Source organism: Dipodomys merriami, unplaced genomic scaffold (genome assembly GCF_024711535.1).
Source record: "Dipodomys merriami isolate MVZ:Mamm:240054 unplaced genomic scaffold, mDipMer1.0.p SCAF_41, whole genome shotgun sequence".
NCBI classification, from domain to species: Eukaryota; Metazoa; Chordata; class Mammalia; order Rodentia; family Heteromyidae; genus Dipodomys; species Dipodomys merriami.
In genome coordinates, this window is record NW_027205715.1 from 1,957,626 (window position 1) to 1,981,953 (window position 24,328).

General features: G+C 49.9%; 1 protein-coding gene across 1 annotated transcript; it reads left to right on the forward strand.

The window, feature by feature from the left end:
• Window positions 1–321: 321 nt before the first annotated feature.
• Window positions 322–23,366, forward strand: Mmp2 (matrix metallopeptidase 2). The gene is made up of 13 exons (XM_069992317.1): window positions 322–728; window positions 3,318–3,544; window positions 4,327–4,475; window positions 6,000–6,128; window positions 6,360–6,533; window positions 9,745–9,918; window positions 10,382–10,555; window positions 12,382–12,537; window positions 13,956–14,097; window positions 15,326–15,468; window positions 17,141–17,300; window positions 20,647–20,756; window positions 22,519–23,366. The coding sequence occupies exons 1-13, from the start codon at window positions 576–578 to the stop codon at window positions 22,620–22,622; spliced, it is 1,995 nt and encodes a 664-aa protein (XP_069848418.1). The 5' UTR covers window positions 322–575; the 3' UTR covers window positions 22,623–23,366.
• The last annotated feature ends 962 nt before the right edge of the window (window positions 23,367–24,328 follow it).

A 24,328-nucleotide genomic window follows, 5' to 3' on the forward strand; every position in this document is an offset into this window, starting at 1 on the left:
GGCCGACCCTCCGAGTACTGCTTTCCCTAAATCACTCCCTGTCCGGGCCAGCCCGCGGGGCGTCCTCGGCTGTGTGCCTGGAGTGTGTGTGGAGGGGGCTCGAGGCCAGGCTAGTGATGATGCCAGAGGCCTGGGGTCGCTGGAGGTGGGGGAAGAAGGTGGAGACAGAAATCCGAGAAGAAAGGAGAGGGAGGGCCCGAGGCAGGGGTTGGAGGGGGGCACGTGGGGAGGGCGGAGCCGTCGGCGCCCTCCGGCCCAACCGGCCACATCTGGCGGCTCCCCCCTCCCCCCGCCCTTGTTTCCGCTGCCCGCAGACTTCCTCCGGCGGCGGCTGGGGCTGGAAATATACAAAGGGATCGCCGGGACCTGCCGGGGAGCGACTGGAGCGCGGGCGCCCACCATGAGCCGCTGAGCCCCGCCGAGTCCCCGCCACCCAGCCAGCGGGATCCTTGGGACGCGGCGGGCGCCGAGCTCAGAGCCAGCGCCAGGCAGGCGGCGAAGGCCATCGCGGGGGGCCCCCCAGCACCGAGCCACCGACCCCCCCCCAGAGAGGAGCAGAGCCCCGCAGCGCGGCCATGGAGGCGCCCGTGGCCCGGGGAACGCTGGCGCGCGCCCTGCGCGCCCTCTGCGTTTTGGGGTGCCTGTTGGGCCGCGCCGCCACCGCGCCTTCTCCCATCATCAAGTTCCCCGGCGATGTCGCCCCCAAAACGGACAAAGAGCTGGCGGTGGTGAGTTGCTACGCTGGCTGCTTCAGCGAGCCAAGTTCAGACCAACTTTGGAGAAGGACGGGGCCACTGCCGTCCTTGTTGGGGCACATGGCGTGGGGACGGGGTTTCCTCAACACCTCCGGGGCGGGGGTGGGGGCTTGCAGGCCTATGTGGGGGGGGGGCGGGCGGAGATCGTTTTTTGTAAGTGGAGGGAAGGAGTCTGTGCTTGGATTAACAACTTGGCAAACTTCGGAAGACCCACTGAGCCCACGGGGTGCTTTGGCCAAGGTAGGGGAAGGCATTTTGGGTAAATAAGGAGGACCTTGTGCAGGGTCTGGGGGATTTGGTAAATGGAGAGCTTTGTAAAAGAACTTTGGACACATCTGGAGAGCTGGCATCGGATTCCTGAACTAGAGAACCCGCAGGCCTTTAGGCAAACAACTTAAGGGGTCTCTTCACAGTAGGGACTTGGGGAAGGGGAGGCCGGGGCTTCAGCCCATCACTTGCATAAGCTTTTCCACGTATGAGGATGTGCAGAGAAAAGCTTGGCAAACTTTTGGGAAGCTCTGGCACTCATCTGGAGAGGGGCCCTCAGTAAGCAGCTGGAGGGGACCAGGACTCGGAGCCAAGGAGGGAAAGCAGAAAGCTCATCTTTTCCAAACCGGCTTAATGTGCAAGCTGGTCAGCAGGTCAAGGGTGAGCCCCGGAAAGTTTCCTCGAACTTCCCAAGAACGGTCTGAGGACAAGGAGAGAGAGGCAGGGGCAGGACCAGGAAGGCCCTGGCGCGTGGGGCGGGGGCGGACTGAGCCTGGTCCGGGGTCGGCCAGCGGCCAGAGAGCCCTCCTCCCTCCTGGGCCAGGCTCCAGGGCTGAGGTTCAGATGTTGTTTTGAGAAGGAGGCGCAGCATGCACGCCTGACTCTGAGGGAAACCCTGGCCTGGCCCGGCCCGCAGTGTTGCATAAGCCAGGCTGAGAGGCCACTGAAAAGCTGTACCCTCAAAGATGTGCTGCCAGATCCTAGGCCCCCTCATCTTCATGGCTTCATCCACTCTAGAAATCCAGTTCCCTCCAGCCAGCATCGTCCCCAGCCTGTCCAGAACCTGGCTCCAGGGTTCTCCAGGGACCCCTTCACTACAGAACCCAGGCCTGCCCGCTTACTTTCTCTGTGGCTAGGATGGATTGGGAGATCTCTGGACAGGCTGAGGGACCCATTTTCCAAGGATCTGTCATAGTAATGTGGGGTTGGAGGGGGCGTTGGCAGGGAGAGTGGAGTTTTGTCACCTGAGTGTTCCCCCCTTACCCCCCTTCTACAGCTTGAGGAAATCCATTGTTGCCCACAGACCTCACATTAGGGCCTTAAGGAAGAGGGAGGGGGGTTTCATATTTCGATTATTTGGCCTCAAATCCCAGAGTAAGAGCACCAACCTTTCAGGGTTGTCAACCTTGAGCAAATGCTTTACTTTCTCCTGCAAATAGTGGGTAATGGTAATATTACTGGTAAATAATGGGTAATAATGGTACTTATCTGAGGGTAATCTTGGACTCTTGGAAGGGTGCCTGGCACTTGATAATCAACATAAGCTATTGTCACTATATTTTATATCCACTTTTCTGCCTTTCCTGACTACCCCTCACAAGTCTGGGGCTTCAATCATGTGATCTGGCTCCTCTCAGCATTCCAACACAGCTCTTTTCTCTTATTTAACACTGTGCTTCTTTGGGACCCCTCAGCTTTCCTGCATTGGGAATTGAACCTAGCTACATGGAAGGTACCAAATCAATACATGCTGTAATGAATAACTCAAGTTGGTTGGCTGATGTCCTACCTACAAGGATGTATTTGATTTTGGTCCCATTTTGGACAGGGCTCTTGGAGGACTGGACCACTTTATAGAAATGGCAGGGCCAGCCAGGTGCCTGTGGCTCATGCCTGTAATCTTAGCTAATCAGGAGGCTGAGATTTGAGGATTATGATTTGAAGTCAGTCTGGGCTGCCTCAGAAAAAAAACTGAAGTGGTATTGTGGTTCAAGTGGTAGAATGCTAGCCTTGAGCAAAAAAGGAGCTCAGGGATAGCACCCAGGCCCAGAGTTTAAGCTCCAGGACTGGCAAAACAACAACAACAAAAAGAAACGGCAGAGCCGGGATTTTGACCTAGGTCTGCTGCCAGAGCCCATATACATAACCTTTGAAGCAACAAATAAGCCAAGCCAACCTCCCCAGCTGCTGGGTGGCTAAATGCAACCACAGCAGTAAAGGGAAGGATGCTGGAGCACTATGGTTCTAGCCTGGGCTCTGAAGCTACAGTTCCAGTGTCTAATCTAGATCATTTCTCATCCTATCTGTGCTTCAGTTTCTTCCTCAGTAGGCAGTAATAATTTTTACATGCACTTTGAGTTATCATGGGCAATAAATAAGTTAATGTGTACTGACAGGGTAACTATGTTTCTCAGCTAGTGGAGGACAGAGCTGGTTTGGGAGCCTAAGACGACTCCTAGATTCGTTCTATCCTGTGTGGATTGGGGGTTGGGTGGGGACAGGATATAGCAGCCAACTTTAGTCAATGCTGTGCCCTTCCATTGCCAGTCCTTAGTCTGCATTTGTTCCTTCCAGCAATACCTGAACACCTACTACGGCTGCCCCAAGGAGAGCTGTAACCTGTTTGTGCTGAAGGACACCCTCAAGAAGATGCAGAAGTTCTTTGGGCTGCCCCAGACAGGTGAACTTGATCAGAACACCATTGAGACCATGCGGAAGCCCCGCTGCGGTAACCCAGATGTGGCCAACTACAACTTCTTCCCCCGAAAGCCCAAGTGGGACAAGAACCAACTCACATACAGGTGCTGGGGCCTGGCTGGGGGGAAGGGACATGACTCACCCAATGCCTTGCCTTGGCCCCACTCTGGACAACTGGACATCTGTAGGAGTTTGGTGAATGGAGGCAGACAGAGCTGGACTTGAGTCCCACTCTCCCTAACCATGGAGCATTGGGCTTCTTGCTTGTCAGCACTCTCAGCATTGGCTTTCCAGCCCGCAAATTGGGGCTAAAATTTTCTTCCTTGTAGGATGTTCAAATAGAAATAAAGGTTTTCCATAATGATCAGCATATAGCCAAGAGCACAATAAATGTTAGCTATGGTTATTGTTAGGTGGGTTGTTGGAGCAGGCAGAGGAAGCTTGATTGGTTGCTAATTGGATGCTTATATTATAAAGTTGTAGCAGTTATAATTGGGCTAAGTGCTCTGCTCTGTATAACTGATACTAGATTCCAAGGGTAAAGTCTCTGTCCTGCTCCATAATGCACTGCTTATTCCCTTGTCCCGACCCCTTCCTCTCCTCCCCGTGCCAGATTGAAGTGAGAGCTGAGAATATTGGCTGAGTCTAACATTCCATGAAAGCTGAAGGCATTCTGGAAGAGCTTTTCTCGATGGGCTATGCTCACCATGCACACATACCTGCACAAACATGCATGCGTGCTCACCTGCAACCACCCATGCAATGCTTGTGCACACTTTTCACACATACTCACAATTGCATTGCACACATACACATACTCTTGTATATTGTTCAAGTACATTTATATGCATGCGTGCACAATCACATGCATTTTTGTCTTCTCTAGGATCATTGGCTACACACCCGACCTCGACCCAGAGACGGTAGATGATGCCTTTGCTCGGGCCTTCCAAGTGTGGAGTGATGTAACCCCTCTACGGTTTGCTCGCATCCATGATGGAGAGGCTGACATCATGATTAACTTTGGTCGCTGGGGTAAGCAGAAGAGGTGCTGGTAGGGATTGTATGGATATTAGAGAGACATGCCTAGAGTAGTGAGTGTAGACACTGTTGGTGGCTTAGACAGGGGCAGCAGGTTCCAGTGCAGATGGTGGAGAGAGTAGATGTGAAGGCCGAGGATGTGCTGTGGTGTGACCTGGAGGAAGTGCAGACTTGAAGTAAGAAGCCTACTGTTCCAAATGGGGGCCACTAAGTGTGCATGCCTGTTTAAATCAGTTTCTAAGCTGAGTGCTGGTGGCTCACACCTGTAATCTTCAGTGCTAAGGAGACCGAGATCAAAGTTCAAAGCCAGCCAAGGTAAAAAAAAGTCCATGAAACTTTTTTTTTGTCAGGTGTGGGGCTTGAACTCTGGACCTGAGCACTGTCCCTCAGCTCTTCAGCTCAAGGCTAGCACGCTACCACTTGAGCTACAGCGTCACTTCCAGTTTTCTGGTGGTTTATTGGAGATAAGAGTTTCACGGACTTTCCTGCCCGGGCTGGCTTTGAACCACTATCCTCAGATCTCAGCCTCCTGAGTGGCTAATATTACAGGCATGAGCCACCGGTGCCCAACTCCGTGAGACTCTTATCTCCAATTAACCACCAAAAAGCCCGTAAAGGGGTTGTGGCTTAAGTGGTAGAGTGTCAGCCTTGAGAAAATAGCCAAGATTGCTATGCCTTGAGTTCAAGCTCCAGTACTGGCAACACACACACACACACACACACACACACACACACACACACACACACACACACACACACACACACACACACACACACACACACACACACACACACACACACACACACACACACACACACACACACACACACACACACACACACACACACACACACACCCTCAATTTCTCAGTCACATTGGCCACTTTCTAATTGCTTAACAGCCACACAAAGTGTATGTGTGTCATCACAGAAAGTTCTGCTGGCTAATGGGTAGACCCTGAGGATCTATGACAGGAGAGTGAATGGGTCAGACACACTTGAAGCAGTGTAGACATGATAGGAAGGGGCACAGATCCTGGACCACCATGTCCAGCCTGTTGTGAATGCTGGCAGGAACATAGACACGGAGGTAGGTGGTGTAGTATGGCAATGAGGGTAGAGGGCGGAGGCCCAGGAAGCAATGTAGACAGGAGAGTAGGTGGGTCAGGCCTCATAGCACAGTAGGCTTAAGGATTAGTGTGGGGGGTGTGGATGATAGTGAGGCTTAGGTCAGGGAAGCTGGTCAGCGGTATTGACAAGAGGTAGGTGGAATAGACACTGTAGAGATGTGAGTAGCGGTGTAGACAGTACAGGTGGGCTGCAGACGACAGATGGAGCATGTGAACCTGAGGGAACAGTGTAAGCCACAGGACTGTAATGATCAATCAGAAAATCTCACTGACTCCCTGCCTTCCCTCCTGGACAACTCCAGTAAGATGGCAAGGGGGACAGGGATCGGGCTATGGGTTTCTGGGAACAGCCACCATGGCTGGAAGCTGAGCCCCAGTGTGTTTTCAGAACATGGAGATGGATATCCCTTCGATGGCAAGGATGGGCTCCTGGCTCATGCCTTTGCTCCAGGAACTGGTGTTGGGGGAGACTCTCACTTCGATGATGACGAACTCTGGACCCTGGGGGAAGGGCAGGGTAAGAGAGTACCTTCGGCATGACCCAGCCTCTCCTCTCCTGCTCCTACCTTCCTGATCCCACAGCCACACAGACCCTGGCTCCCCTCGCTGCCAGTGTTAGCCCTTCTACCTGCTCTATGGGACCAGGGGGATGGGAAGTGATGGGAAATCGCTCCCCTGGGTGGAACAGCATCCTAGTCCCTGAAGAGAGGCCTAGGGAGCTCAGAGCCCCCCCTTGTGTGCCCCACAGTGGTCCGTGTGAAGTATGGGAATGCAGATGGCGAGTACTGTAAGTTCCCCTTCCTGTTCAATGGTCGAGAATACAACAGCTGCACCGACACCGGCCGCAAAGATGGCTTCCTCTGGTGCTCCACTACCTACAACTTCGACAAGGATGGCAAGTACGGCTTTTGTCCCCACGAAGGTGAGCATGGCCCTGGCCTCCATTTTCTCTCCTAGTCTCTGAGCCTCCTTGGGCTCCCACCACACCTGCATCCTCCACCCATCACTGGCCAGTATCGCCCAGGGCCCAGCCGTGCCTGACCCTCAGTCACACTGTGCTAGCCACATGTCACATGGTGGCAAGACACATCCTGGAAATGGACAGCTAGGCAGTTTTATCACTTTTATGTGATACAGAAAAACAGCCATGAGGTTACTCAGCAATACAGTCTTACAGCACCACCATTGTGTAGGTGGACTTTTTTGACTTAAAGGTAGCTTCCTTCCTATTTACTTAAGTGACTTGGTCCTTTTGCATCTCACCGTTATCAGTAATGCTGGTGAAACCATAGGTTTGAGGTGTTGTTTTTTTTTTTTTCTAACATATATGAGATGAACTGAGAATTATTAAAATGCCCAGTGGCTCTCTTTAGGACCATTTTGTGTTCTCCAACCAAGATAAAGATTTTAAGGGCAGGAAGAGAAGTCTGGGTATGGATAGAAAGTCTGCGGGAAGGAGAAGGCAGGATTTAGCCCAAACTAGTACCCCACTTGGCTGGGGAATTCCAGCCCTTGTACTGATCCTGATGGCAACATTAGTGGTGAGTGTGCATGCGTGTGAATGTGCATGTGTGTGTGTGTGAGAGAGAGAGAGAGAAAGAGAGAGAGGTCATGGGAGCAAGGCCACCGGCCTCTCAGGGCTCTGTCTTTTGTGCTCCAGGCTGTCTAATTTGGTTTTTGTTTGTTTTTGGATATGGTTGTGGGGCCTGAACTCTGGGCGTGGGTGCTGTCCCTCAGCTCTTCAGCTCAAGGCTAACGCTCTACCACTTGAGCCACAGTGCCACTTCTGGCTTTTTTCCTTTTTGCTTATGTGGTGCTGAGGAATCGAACCGAGGGCCTCAGGCATGCAAGGCAAGCGCTCTACCACTGAGCCACCTTCCCAGCCCCCCAGGCTGTCTAATTTGGGTGTTAATCCTTCTGTTTACAATAGAGGCACTAGACTCCTCTCAGTATTTGTGTGTTTCACAATGTTTGAAACTTTGTTTTTTTTCAGAGATTTCTACCATCCAGGGCAATAAAAGTTTAATTTTTTTAAAAAATATGTCTCTTACACAATTTATAGTCAATCCATCATAAATACTAGTATAAGGGCTTTGTACAAGATTGCATCCTGATATCTGATGGCTATCTAGAAATCAAGCCAAGAAGAATTTAAGAAGAATGGGAGAAAAAGCATTAAAAAAAACCTTAATACCTTCTGCCTCACCTCATAAAAGCCCTTCAGTCTCTCTAGATTAAAGAGTCTCTCATCTTTTTTTTTTTTTTTGGGTCCGGTCGTGGGGCCTGAACTCTGGGCCTGGGCACTGTCCCTCAGCTCTTCAGCTCAAGGCTAGTGCTCTACCACTTGAGCCACAGCACCACTTCCGGTTTTTTTCTTTTTGCTTATGTGGTGCTGAGGAATTGAACCCAGGGCCTCATGCATGCAAGGCAAGCGCTCTACCACTGAGCCACCTTCCCAGCCCCCTGAGTCTCCCATCTTTTAGGCAGTAATTGTGTATATTTGTTACCCTCTCCTGTCCCTATTGCAACTGAACATGGGACATCAAGGAAAGAAACAAAAGCTTAATGATACCTTCCTGTTTACGCTTTGGGTTTGATGCTGGGATGAGCCCAAGGCCCCAGGCATGCAAGACTACCCTCAGCTGCATTCCTAACCCTGTTTATGCTTTTCTTACGGAAGCTGAGCTTGGTATTGAGTAAGCCTTTCAGCTATTGACCATCAGTAAGTCAGAAGTCTTAGATGAAAGTGTTTCCTGTATCTTGCATTTCCCAGTAGGGAGTTAAAGGCCATCACCCTTCTGGAAGTCAGCCCCTGTGATGGGAACAGTGTGCGTTGAGAGGAGGTATGGAAACAGTTACATTTTGTAAGTTTGGAAGGTTTGTTTCCCTGACATTGACTGTTGGCCATTGGCCAGGTATAAGTACGCACCCACTGCATACCGCACGCATTTGTTTGGCTGCAGTGTGGGTGCTCATTACTCAGCCCCTCCTGACCGCTCAGTCATGCCTGTTCCTCCCCTTCCTGGGAAGAATGGGATCCAGGAGTGGGTCCCAAAGGAGCAGCTTTCTGGGTGGCAGCTGATGGGAGGCCAGGGAAGGAGTGTGGCCTCGGTTGAAGTTCATGCCTTTCCTCTCCCCACTTGGAAGTCACCAAGGTCTCTGGACTCAGTTTTGTCTCATCCTCGGCCCATGGTTCCTGGCACTCCAGGACAAAGTCTCTTGCCGGGGGAAGGACAGAGCAGTTAGGAGAGGGGCCTCGTGTCCTGGTGAAAGGCCAGGTCCTGGGCTCCAAGCTGGCTGTGGTGGAGTTAACAGGGCTGGTGAGGTCACCTCTGGCGCCGTCCTGCACAGATGGTCCTTGTTACGTACTTGTGGTTTTGCTAGTTGGCAATTCCAGAGATGAACCATTTTGTATTTGGGGTGGGTGAGGGGACAGGGGAACGGGGGTTTGGGGGGAGGACATAAGACAGACCAGCTAGATCTTTTCTCCCTTCTTCCCCAAACTGTCTCTAGTCCTGACTCCTGACCTGGACAGGTCAAAGGGTCCTGGAATGTGTATTTGAAAGGTCTCTCAGAGATACCTCCTGCCCCTCCCTTCTCCTCTTCTCCTATTCTCCCCTCCTGTCCTCTTCCAGAAACCTAAGCAGGGTGTCCTGAAATGATCCTGGAAGAGAGAGAGAAAGAGAGAGAGAGAGAGAGAGGATTTGAAGTTTTCAGCTACAACCTTCTCTTACCCTCATTTATTTGACCACAAGCAGTTCTGGAGAAGCAGCTTTCTCTGAGCCTCAGTTTCCCTGGGTAACACAAGGGAGACTTTGCAGGTCTTCTCATGATACTATTTTGAGCAATCCCATTGGTGTGAGCAATGACCAGGCAGAGTAGAGAGGGACTGGGGCAGGGATCTGGGGGTCCCTGCTGTGTGTGATTTCAGGCTGGATGGTCTCCCCAGGGTCCCAGGGGAGGATCTAGGTGGGCTAGGAAGCAGGCCTACTCCAGGAGCTCAGAGAAGCAGCCCTTACCAACCAAAGGAACATGTTCTGATATTTTAATGGGGCCATACGTTGACCAGTGTAAGCAGGTGGCCAGCCAGCCCCCTCGCTCAGTGCCATCTTCCCCCCCTCTTCTCATCCCAGCTCTGTTCACCATGGGTGGCAATGCGGACGGACAGCCCTGCAAGTTCCCCTTCCGCTTCCAGGGTACTTCCTACAACAGCTGTACCACTGAAGGCCGCACGGATGGCTACCGCTGGTGTGGCACCACTGAAGACTATGATCGTGACAAGAAGTATGGCTTCTGCCCTGAGACTGGTAGGCAGTACCACCTCCCCTGTCCTGTAGGGCCTTCCATCCTAATGCCTGACAGACAACCCCTGCCCCTCCTAGCCTCCCTTTTCTCCTCCACACCCAGCACCAGTGTGCCCGGTCCCTCACCTCAGCCACAGGACACTGGGTTTCAGCCTCAGCTTTTAGACTTCATAATCTCTGCAAGTCTGCCTCAGTTTCCCCAACACAGTGGGAGTAGGTGGCCTGGACGGTGCATGCAGGGTTACTCGTGTGTGTGTGTGTGTGTGTGTGTGTGTGTGTGTGTGTGTGTGTGTGTGTGTGTGTGTGTGTGTGTGTGTGTGTGTGTGTGAAAACGCTTCATTCGGTGCCAGGATGGAGCAGGTACTGAGCAAGTGTAGTTTGTTAACGTCCTGGTCACCATTGTACCCTTACAGATGGTGGCAATGGTTCCTGTGCTGTCTCTTAACCCGCATCCCTCTTCCCACAGCCATGTCCACCGTGGGTGGGAACTCAGAAGGTGCCCCCTGCGTCTTCCCCTTCACCTTCCTGGGCAACAAACACGAGAGCTGCACCAGCGCCGGCCGCAGCGATGGGAAGTTGTGGTGTGGGACCACTTCCACCTACGATGATGACCGGAAATGGGGCTTCTGCCCAGACCAAGGTATAGCACCTGGGCTTTGGACAGAGGTGAGGGATACATCCCACACCTGCTTGGAAGCTTTGAGGCTCCTTCCACGTCCAGCTCATACACTCACACACACACACCCACAGAGGCAGGGACAGAGTACCCACAGACCTGCCCATCAAGCAGAGACCCCGCCCAGCATCAGTGAGTACAGGGTCCCTGCTTTGATCCTACCCATGCAGGCAGGGCTACAACTCCAAAATACACCCATATACCCCAATCCTAGGTGGACATACCCTCCTGGTTTCCATCCTTGCATTGTAGGTGCTTCTGGCAAGCTGTTACTACAAAAATGTGCCCTTTGCTTTAGTCTTACCCTGATACAGAGATGCCCTCAAGTATCTGGGCAGGCAGTGGGTGAGAGGGAGCAAGAAATAACCCTACACTGAGCCCTACGATAATCCAACCCATCAGCTCTGTCATCTGCCCAGGAGAACAGGGATTCCTCATCTGTGTTGGATGCCCATGACACAATCACTAGGCCTACTCTCTGCCCTCCAGGCTTTGAATTGGCTAAGGGAGTGACCGGGATGGCTCAGGAACTTACTGTAGCCAATGCCCTTAGCCACACACACACATGTGGGCACCCTCTTGTCTGTAAGGCCCAGGGACATTAGGCTTAAAGGTCTCAGGCAATCGATGGTCAGGTGAGGGGCAGCCCAGGGCCTGCCAGGATGAGGTCAGCCTTTTCTCCATGCTATTTTCAGGTTTATGCACATTCAGATGAATGTGGTGAACGCCACCTTGGTTTTAGGCTCCTTTACATAGAACGGATATTTGTTTCCTTTGCCTGCCAGACTGGTGGCTTACAACAAGAAGTGCTCCTTCCTGCTTCTGGAGAGCTACAATCCAGATGTTGATGGGGCTGTGCTGCTCCTACAGGCTCCTGTTTCCTTCTTCCTCTATCTGTGCCTTATTTCTATGCCTCCTTTCTTAAAAGCATGTTTGTCATATTGGATTGAGGGCCCACTCTACTATGTCATCTATTTAACTTCCATCTGAATTGCATCTGCAAAAGACCCTATACCTGGAGCTAAGACTTGAATTTTTTTTCTTTTACTGGGGTTTGAACTCAGGTCCTCAAGCTTACGATGCTAGCATTCTACCATTTGAGCCATACTTCCTATAGGCCTGCTTTTTGCTGGTTATTTTTTGGAGATGGTACCTAGCCACCTTTTTTGATTGAGTCAGCTCCAGTCTGCAATCTTCTAGGTCTCAGCCTCCTGAGTTGCTTAGATTACAGGCATGGGCCACCAACACCTGTCTTTTCTGGAAAGCCATAATTCAGTCCACTGAAGGTGCATGATGTAGAGTTTGTCTGCTGCCTGTGGCTGAGCCTACACATCCAGTCCAAGTAAGGATAGTTTTTATAGTTTTCCTGGAGGACAGAAGTGATGGAGCCATGCCACCAGCCTGTCCCTTACCTCTTCGGAGACCCTGAGAAGCAGGTTTCATCTCTTATTTATAGAGAGACACAGACAACCAGGAAGCTGGATTTTTAACAAATGGGGCCTTGGGAAGTGGACTGTCAGATGTTTCTATTCTTTCTCTTTTAAGACATGGCTGCCTGCTCTGGGAAGGGGAAAGAGACTTCAGCTTAATTCTACTTAAAAGCAACAGGCATAGTGCATCAATCCCAGAATTCCCAGGATGAGGAAAAAGCAACACATGTGCCAATCCCCATGGTTTAACCCCACCGGGGATGAGGGGGTAGGTATCCCCAGGTGTCCCCCATTGGAGCCACCTCCCAACTCATGTCCTCTCTCTCCTGTCTTCTGCCCTGTCCCTGCGGTGGCCTCCAGGGTACAGCCTGTTCCTGGTGGCAGCCCATGAGTTCGGCCACGCCATGGGACTGGAGCACTCGCAAGATCCAGGGGCTCTGATGGCGCCCATTTACACCTACACCAAGAACTTCCGCCTGTCCCACGATGACATCAAGGGCATCCAGGAGCTCTACGGTAAACCCCAGCTCTGAGGGGGTCCGGGGGAGGCCCAGGGAGCGGGAACCATTGAAGGCCCTGTGGCCTGGAATGCCAGAGACAAGAGAAGGAGGCAGGCAGGAATGGCGATCTGGGCCTTGGAGCAATGCTCCAAGGAGATGCTGGCATGACCCTGGCCTTCCTACACAAAGGGAGTTGTTCATGCTGCCTCCCTCTGGTCTCCCATTTCTAGAGCTCTCCATATCTGGATAAGTCAACAGTCCTGAGGAAGGTCACCTTTCTGGCTCAAGGTCACCCAGGGTAAAGCAACCAGGTGGGGTTTAGGGTATAGGAGAGGTAGCTAACTACAAGGCAGGATTTTCCATGGCGTGGGGGTAACCTTGCTAAGACAGGAGAAAAGTTTCTTCTTTTATTTTAATATGTATTGTGAGAGCAAATTCCTGGAGCTAATGATGTGTTTATTACTGATGCTTGCAGTGAGACTAGAGTGAAAAGTCAGTCCATTTCTCTTGTCAGTTGGGGCGCTTGAACTCAAGGCCTGGGTACTGTCCTTGAGCTCTTTTGCTTAAGGCTAACACTCTACCACTTTGAGCCACAGCACCACTTCTGGTTTTCTGATGGTTAATTGGAGATAAGAGTCTCACAGACCTTCCTGCTTGGCTGGCATTGAACCGTGGTACTCAGATATTAGCTTCCTGAGGAGCTAGGATTGCAGATGTGAGCCAATGGCACCTGGAAGTACATTTCTTTATAAAGAAAGCACTTATACAGTAGTCCTACTGCCATTTAGACCACTCAGAATAGTGATAGTTACCGCTCATTAAGCGTCAAAATCAAAAAATCATACTAGGGTTCAAAGTGATAAAGTATTAGCCTTGAACACAAAGACTCAGAGACTGCCTAGGCCCTGAGTAAGTCCTAGGACGGACACAGAGTGGCACAGAGGCTTGTGTTGGGAAACCCAGGAACACAAAAAGAATCTAATTCAAGCTCTGCCTCTCTGCAAGAGAGGGAGGAAGTCTTTACCTCCCAGGATGCAGGAATGACCCTTGAGGGGTGCCATACCATATAGCTGGTCAGATGAGAGACCTCTGATTGCCCTGGCTTTTGTGGGCAGAAGAACTGAAACTTGGGGTTGAAGCTTTTGGGTGATCCACATTTCTTAGCTTGTTATCTCATCTGTGCAATGAGAGTGATAAAGCTGGGGATAGAGCGGTGTTGGATCCAGGGCACATCTGTGAGGAACGCTCACACAGAAAGAGGGATTATAATATTGTGTTTTCTCCTCACTCCTGTCCCAGCCCAGGCATCTTTGTTACTGAACTTATGTGAAGTCTGAAGGCTCTTCCTTCTGACTATAACACATTGGATGGGCAGCCCTGGGAGACCTAGGAGCTGGGGAGAATCTTAAGGCCTGGTGTCCCCCTTCCCTTCAGGAGCCTCTCCTGACACCGACGTTGATGTGGGCACTGGCCCCACACCCACGCTGGGACCTGTCACTCCTGAACTCTGCGAAAAGGACATTATCTTTGATGGCATCTCTCAGATCCGTGGTGAGATCTTCTTCTTCAAAGACCGGTAAGCTCAGGAGCTGGCTGTGTGTCCTTGCTCTTGTCCTCTGCCCCTTCTCTGTTGTTCTCGTGGCCTGAAGACCTCATTGGGGGTTTTAGTTATCCTGTGGGTCTCCTCTGGCTGACTTCCTAACATGTTTCTTTGGCTTTTTCATATTCTGTGGGTCTACTAGGAATCCAGGCTTCTGGATGCAGTCGGGGACAGGGGACAGGTCTCCTTCTCCTAGGGTTGTGGGGACTCATGGCAGGTGACAGTGTAAGAGACCAAATTAAACCACACAAGCACATTAAAAGCTTCCATTCGTATTGTGTCTAAGAACATTTCAGGAGCTAAAGCAGATCACATGGCCAAGCCCAATGTCTACTCTAAAGGGTGGACTGTAGGGTCACAGCCCCACAAAAGACAGACAATTTCTAAAGTAGGATGAAAGAAAGGACTGGGGGAAATTGAAGCTAGTCTCCCATTGTCCCATTGACCTTGACTGCAAATGGCCAAATTGTTCTAGGTGGAGATTGGCTGAATTTTCAAGCTACAACATGAGAAGGGCCCACTCATTTGACCAAGGACTGAGACTTATGCTAATACCATAGCCCCGTGCCTAATGACCAACAGTGTCAAGAATCTCATTAAAAGACCCATCCCTCTATCCCTACTTTCATCTGTCCATCATCAGTTCACCCCCCTACTCATCCTTATTGATCTGTCAGTCATCCGTTATCCATCCAGCCATTCATCCATTCAGAGTGTGGTTAAGGGAATGCATTCTGGAGTTGGAATTCTAAGCCTACTATATGCAGGTGGTGTGATCATCAACAAATGAGCGAGGCTCTTCTTCGTGCCTCTGTTACTGTGTCTCTTAACTGGGGCTAATATTCCAAGCCATCAAATGGAGCAGTTATAAGTAACAGATGAGTGCATTGCTTAGAACAATGCTTGACACAGAGTGGGTATATTTAATCCACTAGCAAGTTGCTGCTCCAATACTGATGATTTTGAGAGACTTAGAGGAGAGAGAATACACTGTAGACAGAAGTAATCAGAGCAGGCTTTCCTGGTAGAGATGTAAATGAGGAGCAAGGGGGAACTCTGCCCTTTCTCCATCCTTCTTCAAACTCCTCCAAATTTCATCTCCCTTCTCACATCACTTGGATCTTTCTGGGTGGATTTAGGGTGGGTGGTTAGAGTTGTAGAGTGACTCAAGGTGTGGTTTCCTGTGTCTCTTTCCTGTCCCCAGGTTCATTTGGCGGACAGGGACAACGACACCAGGGGAGAAGCCCATGGGCCCCCTGCTGGTGGCCACATTCTGGCCTGAGCTCCCAGAAAAGATTGATGCTGTGTACGAAGCCCCTCAGGAGGAGAAGGCCGTGTTCTTTGCAGGTGTGTGGGACGGTCCTGCTGGCTCTCGCTGGGTTCTGCCTGGCCAAATTGCAATTCTGGGCCACTTGTGGGCACTCTTGTCTTTTAGGGATCCATCGTTGCAACACCAGTGCCCAAAGCATGGGCTGCATGGAGATTGGTCTAGATGCTCAGCACCAAATAATAGCTCAACCCACAGAGGAAATATTTCCTTCTTTCTGCTTTGATCAGTCTTCTGATTTGTTTTTGCTGAAGAAAACCAAAATTCTCCTTTTAGTATTCACATGTTCCTAAAACATCTTCTCCAAGTTAGAGTTTTTCATCAGCAATTCTTGTTGCTTTAGTTAAAGGAAAACAAAATTGATTTGGTGGTACTGGGGTTGAACTCAGGGCCTCATGCTTGTAAGTCAGAAGCTCTGCCAACTGAGCAACTCTTCCAGCTGTTTTTACTTTTGTTATTTTTCAATTAAGTTCTTGTGCTTTTTCCCCAGAACCAGCTTCAGACTAAGATTCTCCTACTTACATTTCACATATAAATGAAATTATAGGCATAAGCCACTATGCCTGGTATTTTAGTTAGCATTTTGAATAAATTAATTGCTTTTTAAAGATTGTAAATTAAAAACACTTAAATTTTAACTTTTAAAACGTTAAAAAAACTGGGAATGTGGCTTGGTGAGAGAGTGTTTGCCTGGCATGCATGAAGCCCTGGGTTCAATTCCTCAGTACCACATACACAGAAAAAGCAGGAAGTGGCACTGTGGCTCAAGTGTAGAGTGCTGGCCTTGAGCTGAAGAGGCAAAGAAGCCCAGAGATAGCACCCAGGCCTTGAATTCAAGCCCAAGGACCATAAAAAAAAGTTTAAAAGGTTTAAAATTTGAACTAGAAACTTTAAAATTTCACATAACCTTATTTTAACAGAGGTTATTAATTATGACGAGTGACATTTCAAACCAGGACAGAAATAGATTTTTCAGTACAGGTTTTTAGATAAGCAAAATAAATGTTTAAGAAATTTGTTTTGGGGGCCGGGAAGGTGGCTCAGTGGTAGAGTGCTTGCCTTGCATGCCTGAGGCCCTGGGTTCCATTCCTCAGCACCACATAAGCAAAAAGATAAAAGGCAGAAGTGGCGCTGTGGCTCAAGTGGTAGAGTGCCAGCCTTGAGCTGAAGAGCTGAGGGACAGTGCCCAGGCCCAGAGTTCAGGCCCCATGACTGGACCCCCAAAAAAAATATATATAAAAAGAAATTTGTTTTTGAAGATTTAGAAATGAACTAATTAAAAAATAGGAAGTTTATAATACTCTTTGGGGTCTCTAGAAGTGGGAAAAAATCAGAAATCATTGATCATGCAGGGTGCTTGTGGCTAGATTTTGGGAAGCTGTCTATTCAACATTTATTTGAACACATACAATGTGCTGACCTTTTCTGGGATGTAGCCCCATACTCTTTTGGGAACAGAATATTCAGGGACAGACAGATCAGTAGGCTATTCTGAGGGTGTGAGAGGTGGCTGAGAACCAGCCCTGTGAGGTGGGTTTCTGGGAAGATACCACTGCCTTATGGGACGTTGCGTCACAGCCAGCCTGCTCCTGTGTTCTCCGTCCATCCCATGGTGAACAGGTGGCCACAATCCTGGCCACTTCAGCACAACCACTAACACGTCCTGTGCTTTATTCCGCCCCCCCATTCCAGGGAATGAGTACTGGGTCTATTCTGCCAGTACCCTGGAGCGAGGGTACCCCAAGCCTTTGACCAGCCTGGGGTTGCCCCCTGATCTCCAGCGAGTGGACGCAGCCTTTAACTGGAGCAAGAACAAGAAGACATATATTTTCGCAGGAGACAAATTCTGGAGGTAAGGGAGGTTGGGAGGCAGGATGGCCAAATAGGTGTCTGTGTAGGTCAGCACATACTAGAGCTTGATGCCTCCTGGGTCAGGCTTTGAGGTTGGTAAGCTGTGGGTGCTCTGCTCTGATTTCTCTTCTGAGAAACTGTTAACTGCTGGTAGAATCGTTTATTCCCTCCTCTTGGTTCTGAAGCTGACCTGGCAGGAGACTCATCGCAGAGGGGCTGGAAGAGGCAGAGTGGCTGTCACTGTGGACAGTTGTTATGTTTCTCCTTTGCACAGGTGGACGCTTGGCTGTAGGAAGGTTAAGTGCTTAGCTTAGAGTCACCCAGCCAGGTAATGGAAGATTGGGCTTTGACCCCTGGTGTTCAGGCTCTCAGAGGGCAAGCCAGCCTTCACTGTACTGTACCTGATGCTGTGGAGTCAGGGAGATGGAAGGGAATGGAGGCTAGAACTGGAGGAGACTCCGTGAAGAAAACTGAGAAAGGCTACAAGGCTGCTCACAGCAACCAGCCTGGAAATTAGGCCCACTGACAATGGTCACAGACAGGTAGAGAAGTTGGGAAGTAGGTAGCTCTGTTCTAGGCCATCTAAAGGGAGGGGTTCAGTTGTGAGAGGCCATAAACAGGAGCCCATCACCCAGGAGCTGCTGGGGAGAGGCAGCCAAAACCTCAGAGATTCAATCTTGACTCTGCACACATTCCAGACGAGGCAACTGAGCCCCAGAGAAATGAACTAACAGGGATAAGTTGTATGACTCTAATTGTGTGGCATAGAGCGGGGATGACAGTTGCTTCTGTCCTCTTCCCAGTGCCCTGCCATTGTACCCAACAGTCATTTAACCAGTGGAAGGAAGAGTGTCTTTCCATCCTTTCCCTTCTACCATCCCTGTCCATGTTCCTTCTGTGGCTGCCTCTCCATCCGGGCACTTAGAGGGCACTACTGAGGCCGTAGTCTGCTGTCCCCAACTTCCTGCTTCCCCCAAGCCCCTGTGTCCTTCCCACTCCTCTCCTCTTGCCACCACCCCGCCTCCCACTGCCCTGATTTAGAAGCTACTTATGTCCCAGGCCTGCTAGTGTCAAGGTAGAATTCTGGACACATGGCTAAGCCACTTAGCAGCCTAAGCTGATTGAGTATCACCAGCTTCAAGAAAGAAAAGCAGTCATCCAGGAAACTACAGAGCAGGCCTTCTGCCCACAAGAGTCAGAGTATCCCAGGGCATGCTCACATCCAGAGAAAGGCATCTCAGATCTCCCAGGCCCTCCACGGCTCCCAATCGCAGAACCATGGCAATGGCAATGTTAGGTTCAAAAGGTCCCAGTGTCTCCCCTGCAGTGTGGGAAGGACTTTCACAGTCACTGTCTCTCACACAGATCCTGTGTGTGTATACACAGGAATATATGTGTCCCTCTGAGTCTACCCATGCATATTTAACTTCTCTGTGCTGGGCACTGAGCTGTGTGCTGGGGAGACAGTAGATGGACAATGGTTCTGCTTTGCCCTTGTGGAACTTCCGGCAGAGTGAAGGAGACAGACTCTCCCACATTTGAATCAGTAATGTGACTGTCCCCACAGGCTGTGGCCAGCCCCAGACTGAGGCTGCACATGTCACCTGGATTTCTCTTCTAAGGTAGATACTGTCATCAGGGTCACTTTGAAGATCAAGGGCGTGGCAGCCAAAATGGGTCAAGGACACTCGTAGAAAATCTGGGATACCAATGGCTGTGTTTTTACACCTGGTCAACACTGTACCCCTTACTGCTACAGATGAGAAGCTTCATGAAGCCTTTTAGAGCAGTCAGTGTGTTAGCTTAGGGGTACCACTGTTCAAAATGATGGAGATAGGCATGAGATGAAGAGTATCCCCATCAGAGCCCGTATCACACCACTACATCTGTTCATCCTGAGAACATGTCGGTTCCCTTCTCTGAGCCCAGTCTCATTTCGACAGAGGGGTGATTGAGGGATGGCCTCCCCTACCTGCTTGGGGTAGGATGAGGAAAAGCTATGATATCTCCTCTGTGCCATCATAATTCAGAGTGATGTTGTCTAAGGGATTGGTGGAGGTGAGGTATATGGGGGTATGGTGTTTCAAGCCAGGAAACATGATTCTGCCAGCCCTGAGTGTGAGGAAGGAGATTCTGCAAGTAGTTTTCTGATGTGATTGAGTTAGGAAGGCTTTTTTGGTAGTTCCTGGGGGGGTTGGGCTGAGGGCAGATCCCTATAGAAGGATGCTTCAGGGAAAGCTACTGTTAGGGTCCATGGTGGAAGTGGGACTGACCATGAGGAAGAATAGAGTCAGCTAGGAGACACCACAGAAAGAAAAGCTTGGTCATTTCCAGGTATGTCCAGAGAATTTGCTCTACAAGACATATTTAGTCGTTTACTAAAAGATCCACAGGTACTTTGTGAGAGCTCATTAAATAATTGTAGTGTAAGGAATAGATTGAGGCTACACAGAGAAGCCAAGGAATCCTGACAACAGGATATAAGGTTTTTTTTAGCTGCTGGGCATGGTAGTGCACATCTGTAATCCTAGCTATTCAAAAGGAAGAGGTAGGATGATCACGGGTCAAAGCCAGCCTGGGCAAAAGTTAGTGGAATGCCTTCATCTGATAAACAACCTAAAAGCAAAAGGACTGGAGTCTGGCTGTAGTGCCAGAGTTCTGCTTAGCAAGTGCAAAGACCCCGATTTCATCTCCTATAAAATGTTCTCCCAAACATAACATAAAACAGTAGAGGTGTCATGAGCCTGGGAAAGCATGCCAGCTAAGTTATTTACTTGAATTAAAGGCAGCGCCCAGGTTCCCAACATGCAGCTGCAGGCAGGACTGAGGTGGCGGGTAGGCTGCCCTCTGACTCACAGGCCTTGGGCTCATACCTGCCATCATGCATTGCAATCTCATTCCCCCAGCCATTGTCATCTTCCAGCTGTGGCCTGTCATCTCCCCTTGACAGATGAAACAGCCACCATTTGTTCAAACCACACAGGGAAAAATCTGTCGGGCAGGTCCCTGTCCCTGGTTCAGTGCCTCCTAGACTTCAGCAGGGATCCGAGTTTACAAGGAACTAACATTTCCCAAATACTAATGACCAGACATGGGAACAGACACTTCGCATGTATACTCAGGCAGAAATCATAGGATTGTTTTTACACGACTACCCTAAATCATGTAATTAGTAAGTAGTGGTGTTGGGAGTCAGCCCTAAGTTGGACTCTGGGCCCTCCCACTAGTGCCATAGGCCTCCCTGACAGGCTGGGTCTAGTTTCCCAGCCCCCCCCAGGGTCATCATCTGGGCTCTCTACGCCACGATGAGGGAGACCAGCAGGTACACCGAGTCCCTTCCCTTACAGATACAATGAGGTAAAGAAGAAGATGGATCCTGGCTTTCCCAAGCTCATCGCAGATGCCTGGAATGCCATCCCTGATAACCTGGATGCTGTCGTGGACCTTCAGGGCAGCGGTGAGCTAGCTACCCAGCCCTCTCTCTGCTTTCTAGCAGTCTTACCTCCCCGCCCCCCGCCCCCTGCCTGCATACACGCCTTCATTGTGTAGGACAGGCACTGCTGCACTCGGAAAACAAACCAGCCCTTTCAGCCAGTGCTGGGAAGGCATCCAGACCCTCTGGCCCCTGCTCACCCAAACCAGGCTCCAAGGCGGTAAGACCTAGAAAGGCTTCTTGCAGCTGCAGAGCCTGGAGCCAGGACTGAGGAGGGGGCAGGAGGCCCCCAGAGGGCGAAGAACATGGCCTGGTGCCTGAATTGGTTCTGAGATTTGATCCAGGCCCTATAGGGTTTTCAGGAGGCCTTGAGACCACTTCCCATTAGCAGAAAGATGGTTGTTTGAGACAAAGCAAACTTTGTCAGGCTTGGTTGCTTGTGTGGGAAATCTTCTCTACTCAGCTCTGGGCTCCTTTGCTGAGTGAAACACCTCCAGTATTATCTCTAATGAATGGAATTCAGAATTTGAAAACCATATTCCTGAGGAGGTTGCTGAGAGCTCTCTAGGGCCCTGGAAACGAGGTCAACTTGTGTTTTTAAAGATTTCAGTTTGATCCCACAAAGATTGTTTTGAATCTCCACCATCTGCTAAAAGCACAGAGCTCCAAACTCCAGTGGCTAAAAGTTTCACATATGCAAGCCAAAGACAAGAAAACGCGTAACAGGTGGTAGGTTAAGAATTATCTTCAACCAAACATCTACTGAGCACCTACTACATACATGGTTTTAAATAAAAAGGATCATATATGCCAGGAGAAATTCAAAGTCCAAAGCATTTAGGAGCCAGGTAAGAAGATGGTAGGGTATGGAGGGGTTTGTAATGAGATAGAGGGTACAAGGCTCACTAATTGGGCACTTGCTTCTCAGCTTCTGATGATTCAGTGCCCTCTGAAAGAATCAGGACCTAATCTTCCTGCATACTCATGTATATTGTTATTAAAAAGAAGCCAGAGCTGGGCACTAGTGGCTCACACTTATAATCCTATAATCCTAGCTACTCAGGATGCTGAGATTTGAGGATCATGGTCCAAAGCTGAGTAGGGCAGGAAATCTATGAGACTCTTTTCTTTTTTTGCTTATGTGGTGCTGAGGAATCGAACCCAGGGCCTCATGCATTGCAAGGCAAGCACTCTACCACTGAGCCACCTTCCCAGCCCCTCTATGAGACTCTTATCTACAGTTCACTACTAATTAACTCCAGAAAGGGAGTCGTGGCTCAAAGTGGTAAAGTGCTAGCCTTGAGCACAAAAATTCAGGGACAGCACCCAGACCCTGAGTTCAAGTCCCAGGACTAGCACAAAAAGAAAAAAAAACCTCAGAGTTCTGTAAAGTCCTGTAACATTTTTAGATGTTTACATGTTAAAACGTAAAAATAAAAGCCATCTGTAGGGTTGATAGGGCTAGAAGCCTGCTGATTTCCTACCTCTGGTGTATGAAAAGTGCTGGACTCAAAGTAATTGTGCTAAGTAGAGAACTGTTACTAACGGCACTATAACCTCACCACTAACAGCATCTATAACCTCACTTAATCTCACCCAAGCCTCAAAGGTTGTATGTTTATCCTTGTTGTAGAGGAGTGAGTGCAAATAATCTAAGAGACCTGATTTATAGATTTCCCTTCAGCTTCTTTGCTATTCCAGGCAGATCTCCAGGCTCCCCAGAACCTTCTGTGTGCTAGGAAGTCAGGATGGGGTGGTCACAGCTCTCTTTCTCCTCTGTCCCTAGGTCACAGCTTCTTCTTCAAGGGTGCTTATTATCTGAAGTTGGAGAACCGAAGTCTGAAGAGCGTGAAGTTTGGAAGCATCAAGTCGGACTGGCTGGGCTGCTGAGCTGGCGTGGCTACCACAGGCCCTTTCTTGCCCCATCCCCCTGACAAACCAGGCCCAGAGTACCAGGGTCAGATAAGGAAGGAGGGGGCCTTGCATCCTGCCCTCAGCTCTATAGTTAACCAGTCTTCTCACCCTCACCTGGTAATTTAAGATTCCAGAGAGTGGCTCCTCCTTCCTGTGCCCAAGAAAGGTGCTGACTGTACCCGATCCCCGGTGCTCCTGCCCTGGAGCTCCTTCCTTTCCCAAAAAGATGTTTCCAGATTCTCAATGCAGCCCTGCTTCAGGCTGCCCTGGTGCTGCCCCCACTTCAGACTCTCTTCTCTGCACAACCTTCTGTGGCTCACAGCACCGTTGGAGCCAACAGAGACTGTCTCAACAGGGCACTGGTGGCCCAATAGCAAGGGGCAGTGGGATATACAGGCATAGCCAGGTGGCATTGGCCGACTCCTGGATTCTCACTTGCTGGCTGCCTAGGACCTTTCATACATTAGCAGTTTGCTTTGTGTGCACTTTGTTATTTTTCTTTTGATCTTTTTATTTTTATGGCGTTTCCCCGGACAGGACTCAGGTTGTCTGAAGTCATCGCGCAACACATCTCAGCCCACGTAGGGATGGCTCTGTAGAGTCACTTCCTCCACTGGATGGAGGAAACCCAAGCCATGTGCAGCCCTCTCCGCCTCTCCCTTCCACAGTTCCCCATGGGAAATGGCAACACATGTAAATAAAGACACTAATTGAGTGGCAGGGTTTGGCATCTGTTTTAGGGCATTTTTCTCGTCCCAGCCAGAAGAGAAAACCTTATAAGATGGATTCCTTGCTCTCTGCAGGGTACAGATAATGTTGAAATAAACAGCTAGAGACCATCAGCCCCTCCCATCCATCAGTAGGGAAGAGCTGGACACAGCAGTAGTCAATCCTGTTGCCTTAGTTACAGGAACTGGTCAAGATTTGCTTTCTTGGAATCTTTTTTCGTTAACAATTCTAGCAGTTCTAATTATGGTCCTACAGCAGTACATGTCCATCAGGCCCCTTTTCTTAGCTGGGCTTACCCTGTGCCAGATACTTGGCATACATCATTTACTTTTAGCCTTTATATCCCCTTAAGAAGTTGCTCTAGAGCCAGATGTAGCAGTCCAAGCCTGTAATCCTAGTTACTTAGTAGCTAGAGAGTGGGAGGACTGTGGTTTTGACACCAACCTGGATATAAAAATTCATGAGACTTGGAACTGGAGGTATGGCTCCAGTGATAGAAGTAAGCAAAGGCTCAGTCCTGAGTTCAAGCCCAGGTACTGAAACATAAAAAGGAAAAAGCTCATGAGACTCCATCTCAACTGATAGCTGTGGGAAGTGGTGAGAAGCTGTTGTCTGCAGTGATGTGGAGAAGCACAAGTAGGAAGAGGGCAGCCTAGCCTAGCCCAGACATAAAGTGAGGCCCTATACCAAAGAGGTATGGGTCGACTGGTAAGGAGCCTTCCTTGCAAATATGAGACCCTGAGTTCAATCTCTAGTACCACTGGAAGGAAAAATGTGGTTAGCTAGCTGCATCTTACTGATGAAGAGACTAGGTCTAGAGAAAGCTAGTGGTTTCCTAGGGTTTGCCCAGCATCAGAGAGCTGTTAGGTAAAACAGAACTGGAGTCAAGGTCAAGGCTGACCAAAGGCTTCAGTCTTAACCCAGCATCCTTGGCAGCAGCATGACCTTGCTCT

Excerpts from the sequence above, each read along its gene's own strand:
- Mmp2 (XM_069992317.1), top strand. The coding sequence starts at position 576 with ATGGAGGCGCCCGTGGCCCGGGGAACGCTGGCGCGCGCCCTGCGCGCC. Across the intron at positions 9,919-10,381 it reads TGGCTTCTGCCCTGAGACTG|CCATGTCCACCGTGGGTGGG; the intron begins GTAGGCAGTACC and ends CTCTTCCCACAG. Across the intron at positions 15,469-17,140 it reads GAAGGCCGTGTTCTTTGCAG|GGAATGAGTACTGGGTCTAT; the intron begins GTGTGTGGGACG and ends CCCCCATTCCAG.